The sequence below is a fragment of the Convolutriloba macropyga genome, chromosome 7 (assembly GCF_964194025.1).
Source record: "Convolutriloba macropyga chromosome 7, txConMacr16.3, whole genome shotgun sequence".
In the NCBI taxonomy this organism is placed as follows: domain Eukaryota; kingdom Metazoa; phylum Xenacoelomorpha; order Acoela; family Convolutidae; genus Convolutriloba; species Convolutriloba macropyga.
This window is the reverse complement of record NC_134474.1, coordinates 24,496,495-24,510,329: the sequence shown is the minus strand read 5'-3', so window position 1 is coordinate 24,510,329 and position 13,835 is coordinate 24,496,495. Positions and strand designations below refer to the sequence as shown.

At 36.4% G+C, this 13,835-nt stretch overlaps 2 protein-coding genes across 2 annotated transcripts; one reads left to right on the top strand and one right to left on the bottom strand.

The window, feature by feature from the left end:
• Nucleotides 1–1,497: 1,497 nt before the first annotated feature.
• On the top strand, nucleotides 1,498–2,331 carry LOC142342988 (uncharacterized). Its single transcript, XM_075394670.1, has one exon. It carries the CDS (start codon nucleotides 1,498–1,500, stop codon nucleotides 2,329–2,331), a length of 834 nt encoding a protein of 277 aa, XP_075250785.1.
• Nucleotides 2,332–4,142: 1,811 nt separating this feature from the next.
• On the bottom strand, nucleotides 4,143–11,435 carry LOC142342166 (uncharacterized). The gene is made up of 4 exons (XM_075393375.1): nucleotides 11,259–11,435; nucleotides 9,305–9,367; nucleotides 8,982–9,044; nucleotides 4,143–4,744 (listed from the first exon to the last, which is right to left on the bottom strand). The coding sequence occupies exons 1-4, from the start codon at nucleotides 11,358–11,360 to the stop codon at nucleotides 4,421–4,423; spliced, it is 552 nt and encodes a 183-aa protein (XP_075249490.1). The 5' UTR covers nucleotides 11,361–11,435; the 3' UTR covers nucleotides 4,143–4,420.
• Between the last annotated feature and the right edge of the window lie 2,400 nt (nucleotides 11,436–13,835).

Here is a 13,835-nt window from a genome sequence, read left to right as displayed (position 1 = left end):
CTTGTTTTGACCCAACAACGTTGGAAGGAACTATTTAACACCTTAGCTTTTTTCCGTTCAACAGTCGGTTTTAGCTGATCAGTATATTTTGCAAAGCGGGGAAAGTTTAGTATCAGAGAAAAGTTATTGAAAAACTTAATACAATGCTGATGTGACACAAACTGAATTAAATTGTCGATAAAAACGAAAGCCCAAAAATTTTGGGCTGGGAGCTGGTTTAAAATTGAGAGAATCTGTTGCTCAATTGCATCAAAGTCAACAAGACTATTGAAAGAATGGGTCGGAACTCGACATGCAAATGCACATTAGCCTCCTGTTCTAAATCCGAATCATTGCTTAATTTGCATGATCACTATTTCAAATAGGAATGGTTGTTTTGCCTTGCACTCTGATTAATGTATAGGTAAATTTTCGTGCAGGTAAGGGTAAGTTTTCGTGTACAGTGTGCAGATGAGAAGTTCTGCAGGTAAAAGATAACTGCTCGACTTTGCCTCCATATATTAGTCAACCCCACTCCAAAAAATTTTTAATCGCTATGAAGAACAACGAAGTCAAAAAAAATCTCGGAAAAAATTCATTGCGTAGCTGAAATTATTATTAAATATTTAAAAAGAAAATAGATTTTTTTTCAATTGAAACTTCTCACTAATGTCACCATATATAAAACATAACATTTATGAACCAGGTGTTCAATTATTATTTTCATTAGCTTCGAGTGTTCTATATTTCTTTAGGATTGAACTTTTTTTCAAAAGAGTTCAAGTGTTGAGATCAATCGTTAGTATCCCCACGCTGTCTTTGCTCTCATCTTAACCTTAGTAGCCATGCTGTGCAAAAATGCAAGGCTACTGCTTTCTATCAGTCACTTTTATAAGTCACCCAAGAGTAAGATCAATGAAAATTGCCGAAAGCTTTCAAGGTTTAATTTTGTACCAACAAAGCTTATACGATTGGAGAACCATAGCAGTTGCACCAATGATAAGTTGCAACGTGATTGTACTTGAAAACAATCCGGCGAAGTTAGCCAGATAATTCGTCAACAAACAATGTCATTGGTGGAATTGGTATGGAGTTTATATCTTCGAGCTCAGAAATGATCTTCCACTGCAGATGTTGATATAAGTGTCGGTTGCAAAAAACATAGGCGGATATCAACGGCATAAAATTTGATGGTAAACCGTTAATTGGTATATTTTGTCTGCCTGTGTGATCTAAACTATGCATTGCTTCCATGGTTCTGACTTGCAAAAGTATTTCCCTATTTTTTATACCAATTCTACTTCCACGTGATTTAGCTGCCGTTGGATTGCGATACTTGTGCCAAATATGTGGGCGCGAAATCTGGCACTTCTGGGCAACGTGATACCATAGGAGTGGCAGAGCCAGTTAGAACCGAACTCGGAATCAGTATTGCCAGAGTCTCTCTGAAAAACAGTTGCCTTCCTCTGAAGCAAAAAATTTGTGAGATAAACACAAAAACTCAACTTAATTCACACAATGAGTCTGAAACCAGCTCCCGTTCTTGGTGTGATCCGATTGGACTATGACTACCCTCCTGCGTGCGGGGACATCGACTGTCCGGATACCTACGGCTACGATGTCTACTACAAAGTGGTCCCCGGGTTCACCTTCGAAATGGCCCAAAGTGGATCGCTGACCCCTGCTGTCCAGCAGAGGTTCATAGAATCTTGCAACTGGCTCATCAACACCAAGAAAGTGAATGTGATCACTGGTGATTGCGGATTCATGGTCTACTTCCAGGATATTGCCCAGAGCATTATCAAGACCAAACCTGTGTGCTTTGTGATGAGTTCCCTGCTTCAGTTGAAATCCATCCAGGCGACCCTTTCTCCCGTTGATGAAATCATCATCATGACTGCAAACGGAGTTGCACTCAGCCAGATGAACGAGGCATTCCAGAAGGCTTGCGGGTTCAGCGTCGTTGACGACAGACTAAGAGTTGTCGGGTGTGAAAACGTCCCCGGATTTGAAGCCGTTGCTGCGGGCGACAAAGTTGATGTTGCTAAGGTGCAACCGGGAATGATACAACTTGTTAAGGAATCCCTTGTAAAGTACCCTAAAGTGAAGGCAATCTTGCTGGAGTGCACTGAGCTGCCTCCTTACGCTAACGCAATCCGAGAGTGCAGTGGACTCCCAGTTTGGGATGTGATCTCGGCTTGCAACTACGTTGTCTCTGCGTACCTGAATGAGCCCAGATACGGGAAACAAGGATGGCAAGCATCGTGGGACGGTGTCCAGCAAGAGTACAAGTTTGGAGACAATGTCTTGAAATCCAACAAAGTCTACTTGGTCAACAAACCAGCGCAGTAATGTGAACATCAATCAGCACTACCGATCGAAATGACTGTGTAACTTAAATAAATTATCTTGATACATTTAGAATGATAAACTGGTTGGGGCTAAAACTAGAAAATCTGGAAACACTGGAATTTAGGAGGCTATTTTGGGCTTGTCTTTTAATTGTAATCTTTTCCGAAACACTATTTTAAAAGTTGGGACGGAGAGGTAGCTTTCACATGTGGTGCGGCTAATCAGCTGGCTTACTTGATGAACAGAAGGGTCTTTCGCAGTTTACAGGTTGATATTAATAATGCTTAAAATGAAATGCTGTGACGTAACACATCAGAACAAAATTTAGCAACTTCCGATGGTGTGAAATGTTATTTGGAGAATTTTAATCCTCCTTTAGATACCTTGTTTGTCTGAGGTTTCTTGGAATCTGGCAGGACAAGTCGTTTCACTTCAAAAATGTCACTGAAATTTAAGACTCCTTGTGATAAAATTATAAGACGATGAAAAGACATAGCTTTATTTGATTAATGAAAAAAAACCATGATATATAACATGCCTTGTGTTCTATCCAATATTGAAATATTCTCCTGAAAAAAAGATCAAGGTACGTGTTGAAGGCTGCCTACGTGAAGTATATGACATGCAGGCAAGCTGCATAATTGAGGAAAACGATCGCCAATATCTCAACTGTAAGCAAGTTTTGTTTAAATTGGCTTCAAGTTTGAACTTATCGGGCACAATTTGTCACGATGCCTGTTTATGCGCGAGCGTGGACAACAGCGACAAGATTTTGGTGCCCTTGTCCAGGCTTCTAGTCAGACTTTTTCAACGCGTCACTTTTGTCCGCGGTTATTAAGCACGATAGTTAACAAGTTAAATTAGACCGAAATGAAAGAACGCCTGCTTAGTGATTAATTTTTATTGTGATTAATTTTTAGTGGCAATTTTTATTGGATTACTAATGGATGATTAAGAAGACCATTTGCAGTTGGTTGTAGCTATAGAAGACCATTAGAAGTTTAGATATTTAGCAACTAAAAATATCGCGGCTCACAGGAATAAACAAGTCTGAATTAAGTCTCAAGGTATTATTTTTTGAATTTGGGCAATGAGGCTCTTAAGCTAACTGACTGCTCAACATCGCGGACATGCGTTACGTTAATCCGAGAAAACGAGAAATGATATTCACATTTTTTCCATCGCTGTTGTCCTCCATTAACGTTGCCATTTTTTATCGTGAATAAAAGTGAAGCGATAAATTTTCGTAAACGAAGCAACAAAATTATCCATAGATTTTCACTTGGTTTTCAATCCAGCCTATATTGGCCAGACTATTACTGCCCATTTCTTTCTTTGGGACTAATTTCAGATCATTAATGGTTTTTTAGTAGAGCTTTATCATGCTGAGATAAGGGCTTAGAAACTTTTTTTGTTTCCTCAAACCTCTGAGTGATGTAAATGTTCAGCTGATTTAGGGCATGCTAAAAAGCATCTGTCGTCATCTCTGGCCGATTATTTTGCACCTCCAAGCACATCCGATATTTTGTGCGAACTCAATTTTCACAGTTGAAAATATTTTCTGAGCTAATAAATCATTGTTTGGTTTTAAAACCCTCTTTTTTTCTGACTATTTTGCTGTTTTATGGTACTTGAAAAATGTTTGGTGGTAGGAGCAAAAATTGTGCCCTTCAATCAAATTATTCTTTAATTCGTTTTCGGTTTTTTATGACAGTTTTACGTCTTTCACTCATCATGTCAAATGAACCCAAACCATGATGCACGTTGTATGTAGCCTCAGAGCGGGGATGTCTCCTTAATGGTAAAACGTAAATTATGTTTGCTCAAATGTTTGCGTTTAGCTTTTATACAGATATCAACTTATTGAAAGAAACGCAAACCTGTAATTACCATAAATTGATTTAATAACAGAATGAGTCTAAGACAGTCACGAACCCCCGCGAGAAAAATGTTACATCAGCCTGCGTGATAAAAGCTCATGCAAATTTTTTTCTCAGATAATGGTAATATAAATATCATATGATGGACAAACTAATTATTGATGGTCAATCCTACTGTTCACATTTTTTACTCCAAATTAATTTTTTGTTCACTCTTGATTTTTGGCAGTTGTCTCTTTCGTTTCCAATTTTGATGTCGTTGCAGCCGGAGTCGTGCCAACAGAGCTGTTAGGCTTCTTGTCATCTGGTTTCTGAGTTGCAGCCGCCACGGTTTCTTTTTTGTCTTTATCACCACTAACAGCATTTTTGGGCTTCGTTTCTTTGCTTGCTTGTTTTGTTTCCTCTTTTCCCTTTTCTGCTTTGATTTTTCCTTCCTCCTTGACTGTGGGTGCGAGTTTTCTGTTTTTACGATGGCTGAAAAGGGTTCGGAAGAAGTGAGTCAGGCCGCCCTTCTTTTCTTTGCTTCCCGCCAACTAAAATTGAATATGATTGCTGTGGAATCAAGCGGTTTGTCGAACCAAAACCCAGCCCTAGTAGAGACGATTTGTTTTTAAACTTAACCAAACTATGGATTTTAAGACACAAATTTTAAAAGCTGCTTTTTGAAAAGTAGATCGCAAGTCTTTCTTGGAAGGTTTTGCTTAAGTTTAGTCAAATTTTGGGTAATTCTGTAAGTAATTCATGAGTCTATAAGGGACAATTCAGATATAATTCATGTCCTTTAGGGTATTCCAACCCACAGGAATTCAAAAATACCTAAAAGGGAAGCCTTTTTCCAGTTTTTAGCCGATTTCATAACTCTGTTTTCAGTCGCTTTCATTCTATTCCGGAAGACAGAAAATTCTGAATGAGAGTTGAGCCCAAAATTAAATAGCAGATTAACATAAATGTTTCAAAACATACTCTGCTAAAATGTTAGACTGAGAAATTTTCAGATGTGACCGAATACATCCCGGATTGCTAAATGCAACGTTCTCGTCTTGAGCAAATCGACATTCTAGCATAAATTTATAAAGCATAAACTTGTAGAATTAAACTTAGTGCATTTTCATCTTTCCAACAGATGCTTTGTTTACATTGGATGTAGCACAGTGTGAAGTTGTCTGACTCACTCATTCTTTTGTTGTGTGGTGGTGAAATGATCTCGTTTGAAAGGATTTTTTAAAATCGATTTTGGAGACCAGCATTTAAGAAAAGCAAAAATAGTGTCGTAGAACTGCTGTCTACTATGGCTAAATTTAGAAGGTTTCTTAAGACCATTGAACTATTCCTTTAAATTGATCTTCTGGTTCCAATTTCAAAAGAGCAGAAGCAGGAAGTTCTCAAAGACAGACCAGGAGAATTTGTGAATAAGTTTTTAAATTGATTGTACCAATTGATTTGACTACGTGGAGATGAAATCTTGTTTTTGTTTTCTATCTAATAGCAGAGTTCAGTTCAATACGCGAGAAGGTGATTTGAAGAAGAACAACCAGCGCAAAACCAAGAAGCTCATTGCACAAAGGACTTTGAATTATTTTCCTTGTAAACCAATCGGTTGAACAATAATGCCAAAAAAGTAAGTGTCGTAATTGAGTGCTTTGTTTTCATATTCGCCGCTTCTAGAAAGAGTTACAAGTGTTTTCTTAACACAATTTGGGAAACTGTTATGAATTCGGGAAACTTATCTAACCGAGAAAATAAGTGTTAACAAATTTTTGTGCCCAGAGAAAATCTGGCGTCTGTAGAGACTGTTGCCAGTTTTACACCAGGTTTTCCTGGAAGAGATTTTTTATTGCGACGCAATAAATTTTTAGTGGGGTAGGAACCATATGATCGAACGGGTTTTTTGTTCAGTCATCTTTGGCCAATCTATATATTCATCGTACACGGTTGTGAGTGGTTTCATTAGAAAGCCCTCCAGTGTAGGATATATAACTAAAAAGTTTTTTTGAATATCATTTTCCACGTTATCGATGTTCAAAGTTTGCGAACACTTGACTGATTTTCGTTATTGTTCACATTTTCCGGATTTTTACGTAATTTTTTGCCAACATTGCCGAAAAGGATAAAAAATTGTTAAAAAACAACAATATTGTTGGTTTTACTTCTGAAAACAGTAAAATACGGAAAATTTTTTTAATCAATGTTTTTCAATCGTTGTTTTTTACTGTCCAAAAAAAAATCGGATTGTAATCAGCCGATGATTTCTTTTAAAACTTTTTTTTTGCTTTTTTCACGTTAATTACAAAAAAGAAAAATTATAATGAAGGTTTACTAATGACAGGTTCAATCGGTTTTCTATGGAATTTCATGGAAACTTATCCAATTTTTTCAGTCGAAATCTTATGGTGGTTTTGAATTTTAAGTACACATATCTTCAAAACAATGGATTATTGAGATTTGAGGTTTTGTTCTTGGTCAAAATGTAGTTTACGGCCAGAAAAGGCAGATTGCATCATCTTTCTATCGTGCAAAAATTAATATTTATGGCTGTTTCACGTTTTAAATAGTGGTTTTTCTGCTTGGATGCTACGAGTTTTCACAAAATATTTTTTGGACATTTTTTGGACATTTATTTGGCGTTCTTTTTGTAGTCGTATTATAAATTTTGGATAATTGCAGGTCTTAACGGCTTCTATGGATGAACAAAGGAATATTTACTGTTTTCAGTTGAGAGCTAAAACTTTTTATGACTTTGAAATCAAATGTTTTAAAAAAAGACTTTTTTAAATTTACCTCAAGATCGTTTTGTCTACTCGTTGCCTATTCGCAATAATTACAGGCCGCATATTAAATTACTGTTGTTGAAATGCAGAATTGGACATATTTACGAATTTTAGTGCAGTGCTACTTATTTAAAGGCTGCTATACCGGTTTTTAGCGAAAAATTACTTAAATTTTTTTATTTTTGTCTCTTTATCGATTTTAGACGTATGACATATACTGAACGTTGACAAATCTCGATGGCTTCTTTTGACAAATGAAACAACCATTTATATTTTCCAGTTGCTAATATTTTTTGTTCATTGTTTTTGAAAAATACAATTGTATTTCATAACTTTATCTTTTTTTTCTTTTTTAGTACTTTTTATTTAGTCTCAATAGTCGGAGGTCAAGTACCTCCTTATTGGTGTTCAAAGAAGGTGCTATTACTTATTTTTTATTCTTTACGATATAGATTACGGTTTTAACGCCTTCGACAAACTTTTCTTCCAAAAGTCTTTTCTTTTTGTTTTTCGTCGGAACTTGTCATTTTTTTTTAGTAGACGTACGACATATTCTGGATAACGGAAAGTCTCAATGTCTTCATATTGAGGTATGAATGAACACTAACCTTTTATAAGATTTCAATTTATATCTAATTAATTAAAATTATTTGTCTACTTTTTACCGAGTCGCATAAAGAACTGGTCGCATGTTTTTTCTACAGATAAAAATTTAATTTGTTTAATTTAGGTTTTAATTGACGCTTGTTTGACTTTTGTATTTACGCAGTTTTTTTCTAAAAACACAAATCAACTTGGATGTAAATGTTTTTCGATGTTATTTGAATCCTGTGTTTCTTGTCTCGTGGTCTTATTAATGACAGTTCTCATTGGCCCACTAATCTGGCATAATTTACATTACTAAATGATTTTAGTTGATTTTATTTTTTGTTCCGTTCCTCATTTGGTAGACAATTAGGCCAAAAATATGGATGAACGTGGTGGGAACATCAGGTGCAAACGCACATTACCGAGCCTCCTGGCTTATTTTTCATCTTAAAACTATAGGTTTTAGCCATTTGAATTGAAGGACCATCGTGAATAGAAGTTGAAGAAAAGGAACTATAGAGTATTCATCGCATGGTTCCGGAATCCGTATTTTCCATAAAAATTCATCATCTTCGCTGGATTAAAATTTGTTTCGAAGTATTTGGCTTGCGTCATTTGGATTCTTGTTTTTCTGCTCCTTAGCAATATTTTACGTGAGCAGTCCATTTACACGACATTTTGCCAAGTTTGTTGGCCGCTTAGCTGTTGAAACCATGTTTATTTGATAGATTGTCTGAAATATCACGAATTGAGAATGCCAACACAGAAATGTTGTGTTAACTAGAGATCAAGCAATTCATTTGTTGATTTTCTGCATAATATGTATCCACGTTGTGCACGTTAACGAACAATCACACAATTTTTATCAACAAGAATATAATGGCTACTTGCATAATCCAGTCTTGATGCTATCCGACGGTTCTCATCGTTATTACCGTTAGTTTTTATTAGTCTTGCAATGAAAGGTAACTTAAGAAACTTTAATCAAGAGCTCAGAGATAAATGCATCGTAACTGTTATTAAAGATTTAAGATTTGTTTTCACTTCTTAGCAGCTCAGGGTTCTTTTACAACATGCGCTCATCCATTAAAGACAAATTTATATAGATTTTTATGCTATAACAGGCATTTTCTTTTCAAACGGCAAAGACGGCAGCTCTGCGCAGAGATAAATACTCGATAGTGAATTTAACTGCTTATAAAACCTTTTTTAAAACCGTAAATCGTTTTCTTTCAAACCTATCACTAGGAGTCTGCCTTGAGCTTTTAGTTTTCTGCAACCAATAATATGAAAAATTAAAAGACTTGAAGACTTAAAAGAGTTTCATTCAAGTCACTTCATTTTTACTCGGACTTCATTTTTACTCTTGTGACTTGATAAAAAGTTACAGCGTCAAAAGTCATCAAAGAAATACCTTGTTTTTAGCGCTCTCGAACTCATGCATAGCTTCTACTGCATTCTTTGCAATTTCCCCGGCCTGAAACAAAAATCTTTTCATTTTGTGCCCCCTACAAAATTCTTTTCAATTTGTGCCCCCTACACAGTGGGTGCCCATTTAATTATAAACCCGCGGTGCATAACGCTCCGGAGAAGGAAATAGCGGAAAAGATACAAGAACCTAAGTTATGAAATAGTCGTAGTTACTTTCAAATTAGGAAACCCGATATGGTTCCAGTTCGTTTAATTTCTGTGTTTATAAGTGCTTTTACTAACAAATCTACTAACAAAATTACTAACATTTTGCTCCACATGTCTCACCACATTTCGAATTGTGATCTCAGCCAACTCTTTTTCTTCAATCTAAAAAATAATCTAAGTTATTCTTAAGTTTTAAAAAGTTAGTAAAAAATTATCTGAAAATTTTTTCGAGATGCGTTTAAATGATACACACATACACCTGTTTCATTCTATCATTTTCCTACAGATACATCAGTTTCATTCTATCGACTTTTCATTCTATCATTTTCCTAACGGTTCTGAAAAATGTAGAGTTTAAATTTCAGTTCAGTTTATATCCTGAACTAAACGCTCTGCTTCACGGGTTGTTAATAAATTATTTAAAATTGGGGCTCCTAAGATCTTTTAATATATGACCTTTTTTTTTATTTAAAAGTGCTTTCAACATTGTTTCCAGAAGACAAGAAAACTAAAAAATATTGCAGTTCTTTTTGCTCAGGCGACCACTTGGTCAGGCGTCCAATCTATTTTGCTTTCACTTGTATTTGACGCCGTTCACAAACAATGAGTCGCAATATAGCACATAAATATGTAAAAAGACAAGATCTACAATTTGTGTTTTTAAGTTGAGATACATTCCATCCTTGAAACACTATATAGTCCATTACTTAGCAACCCTGCATTTGTTTTTTCTGAGACTGTTTTAAGGTTTCGTGGACAACTCTGACAGTACCTCGTCACTGAATTTTTGGCGTCACCTTTATATTAACAATGAATTAAAGTTAGGTAAATAGTGGAGATAAGTGAGGAGAAGCATGAAAAGCACTTAAACGTAACCACTGTTTACGATTTTGAGCATATACTTAGCCTAAAACTTTATTGCTCTAATTTTTTTGGTAATTACTTTAGATTCAATTCAGAGACTCAATCGTTTTTTGAACCAGGATATGGGTAGTCACAGCCACAATCAGTATTGTAGAAGACGTTTTTGTAATTAATCACCAATAACGCTTTCTTGCATTTCGTTCCAATTGTGGGCAAAGGCAACCGTAGACAAAAGTGAACTGTGGTTTAGTGTGACTAGGAGAGGGGGAAAAGCGTTTGGACTTTTTTCACGTTTGGCCAAATTCTGGAGTCGTAAATTTTACTGAGGGATTTTTCGAATCCTGCAGCATTTTTGAACTAAATTTGCGTTCTGTTACAAACGTCCACATAATGGTTCCCCACTGAACTGAAACTTGGTACACCTTGATAAGAGACATACTAAATCTTGCCAAAATCTTGACATGGTACTTGCCATGAACATATCAAGATGTTTGCATGGCTGCCAGGAAACAAGACATGGCAAGATATACCAAGTTGTAAAAATTGAAAAGCAGCTTTAAACAAAATTTAGCACTAATTCATATGATTTACCAATAATTATTACCTTAACTCTCTCTTAACAAAAGTGAACTTTTACATGAACTTTATTTAGTGTGTTGAATTCTCAGAAGACTTTGATTTCCTTTCTGAAGACGAGATACGTCGACCAGCGATCAGAAAAGATGATAAGTATTATCAAGATTTGTCAAGATTTTGTCGAGAGCTGTCAAGAAATTTTCGTGTTCTTTCTTGATAAGATCTTACGTAGATCTTATCAAGATTTACCATGAAATGTTGATGTTTCAAGATCTTGGCAAGATGTTTCAAGTTTTGCAAGAAGTGTCAAGATCTTACATTTCTTATCAAGGTGTGCCAAATTTCAGTTCATTGGGTCAATTAATATTAGTCAGAAAATTAGAACTTCATGAATTCGAAGTAAAAACCGAAGTTTATCTTGAATTCCAGTCGAGAAGTTCATCCTCAATTCAAAATCCCAACAATAACAGCAGTGTACACACAATTGTTTAACACTTTATTTTAAACTTTTGGGGAAAGTTTTGCAAGACCATTTAAAGTCTTGCAAGATTCAACCAGAATCGTGCCAGATGTTGCAAAGCAATCTTGTTCTCCGAGTTAGTGGATGCCCAACCTTTTTACGTCTATCTTCGCCGTTTGCAGCCTGAGTATGGTTGTGTGCAAAGGAAAGCCCCACCAAGGTTACAAGGCAAGCAAATATAAAGAAAATTTTCATATCGGCTTAGATAACAGTAAGTAATAGACGGTATTTTAGATTGATACTTGGGAATATTTTATGAAAACTAATGGTAGTTATTTGAGATTTAAAAGAGCAGGAAATTAGGTCCGTTTCAGATCATCTGAAAATTTAAATCAGTGTGATCTCTTTTAGGAATTATAAAGATGTCACCAGTAGCCAACTTATATTGAGTTGAAACTTGTAAAAATTCCTCTATTGAAGTCAAACCAGGGGACTGTCAAACAGACAGTGTACTAAACAATTTCTTTTACAATAGAAGAAAATTGATTTACCCATTATTTTGGCCATAGATGCGTGGCAGTAGATGCACACATGCTCGCACGCACGCACGCACGCACACATACTCACATACAAACTCGCATACACAAATACACGCGCACGCATACGTACACGCACATACACTCAAACACATACACGCATACACGCGCGCACACGAACACACGCACACATACACACTTAAAGACGGTAAAACCCGAGGTTTATGCTATCACGCACACTCACACACAAAAACTCTAAATATTTACATATATATAGCTCTTGAACTTGGGCATCTCTTTTAATCAATTCTCTTGATCCTTTTTGTTCATCGACAACTCATCTCCCTGGTCATGGATACGCTGATCAATTATGATTTTCAGCACATACGTTTTACGTTCGGTTTCTCTCTCAATCTAACTAAAAACTAAATCCGCGATTTAATTTCTCTCACCATTTTTTTTGTCTTTAATATGCAAAATGAGGCACCAGACCAATTGCACCTCTGATAGTACAACACATGAGAACAGTGAAACCCAAATTATAAGGACTGGAAACTGAAATGCTTGCACTAGAGCCTTGCACAAACAAAATTCGGATCTTTTCCGCTTGCGCCCCCGTACGTTATGCGTCCCCCAGTTACAGAGCACGAGCCATTGCATATTAAATTATTATGTAAAAATATGGCACTTGCGTTTGGTAGGATGCAAATACTATGAACCCACTGAGCCGAAGGGGCACAAAAATCTGATCAGATTCTCAAAATCTGAAAATAATTTGACTATTATTCGAAAGTGTGGGAAAAGATCGCTCAAATTGTCCAGACATGGTCACAGGAAAGTCAAAGAACAAATTCCGTTTATTTTCTGACCACGTGTTCTGTCATAAAAAAACTGTGTGGTATATCAATCGGGTGAGAAGTGAATTAAAAAAAACATTGAATCTTGTTCAAATTTACGCCAAAACGAGTTGCTTATTTAACGCAATTTTCGAAGCATAAAAATCTTGGCCCATATAAACTCTTAAGACTAGAACAGTGTAATTTTAATTCAAGTTAACGCGTGCATAAGTGTGGGGCACTTGATGTGTTTCAAACCATTTTGGTCAAAACAGATGGGATATTGAACTCCAGACCACTGACCACTGTCGCCAACATTCACGAAAAAGAGATACCTTTTACGCCAAATAATTTTTCGATTAATCGACATCTCAATTCCCTACCACCAGAAAAGTTTGACAGCCAAATTCCTGCCAGCTTGAAGTCGTGGAAAATGTGCTGCAAACGGTCATCTAATTCATGAAACAACTCGTCAAGGAGTATCTGCCGACAATGTGAAAAATTCCTCAACAGAGCGACAGGGATCAGACGCAACTCAGAATCGATGGCGTTGTTTGGATTTTAAAAGAAATGACTACACTTGGAGTTTGGCTTCTTGCAATTGTTCTGGAATTCTACTCCGGACGAGATGGTTGACACCATTTGGTGAAGGTGAAAACTGCTTACGGCACGTACGTAAGCACAAGTCTCCGCCCTCGCACGCATTTTGGCTGATAAGCTCACTTTTTAAATCAATATTTCTCGGCATATTCTTCCTGGCAATTTAGATGGCTTACTGATCCTCTACATCTCCGATGTTCTGTTGGCCCCCTTCTTTGCCCTGGAGGATGTTGTATATCAATCGAGTCAGAAGTGAATTATATAGAAAGCATGGACCCTTGTCCGTTTTTCCGCAAACACGAGTTGCTTACTTCCCGCATTTTTCGACGCATAAGAAAACTTGGCTGGCATAAAACCCTCGATGGTAGAACAATGTAATTTTAGTCTTTTATTAGAATTGATTACCTAGACATAAGTGACTGCTTTCATTTGGTTTTTGTTTTTATTACCATTGTTTTTGTTGACTCCGCAACAAAATTTAGGGCGTCTTAAAACTCACATTGGTAATAACTTTGTCAATTAATTTGGCCACACAATTAACAAGATGTAGTACCCGTGTCGAATGTCCTCCCTAAAATCCTCCCATTTTGTTGTAAGAGTGGGGGGTAATTTGTCTATGAGGGGTAAGTTGATGTAAGAGTGTGGGGGGTAATTTGTTCAGACGGGGTAAAACAATGTAAGAGTTGGGCTGCAATGGGAGGACTTTTCAGGAACTACCCCCGACTAAAATTGCCATGTAAGTGTGGACTGCAATGGGC

What these genes read in the sequence shown, in the direction of transcription:
- LOC142342988 (XM_075394670.1), top strand. Translation starts at nt 1,498, where the DNA reads ATGAGTCTGAAACCAGCTCCCGTTCTTGGTGTGATCCGATTGGACTAT.
- LOC142342166 (XM_075393375.1), bottom strand. Translation starts at nt 11,360, where the DNA reads ATGAAAATTTTCTTTATATTTGCTTGCCTTGTAACCTTGGTGGGGCTT. An exon ending in GCGAAGATAGACGTAAAAAG is followed by an intron (nt 9,368 to 11,258) that starts GTTGGGCATCCA and finishes ATTATTTTTTAG; the next exon opens with ATTGAAGAAAAAGAGTTGGC. An exon ending in TCGAGAGCGCTAAAAACAAG is followed by an intron (nt 4,745 to 8,981) that starts GTATTTCTTTGA and finishes ATTCAATTTTAG; the next exon opens with TTGGCGGGAAGCAAAGAAAA.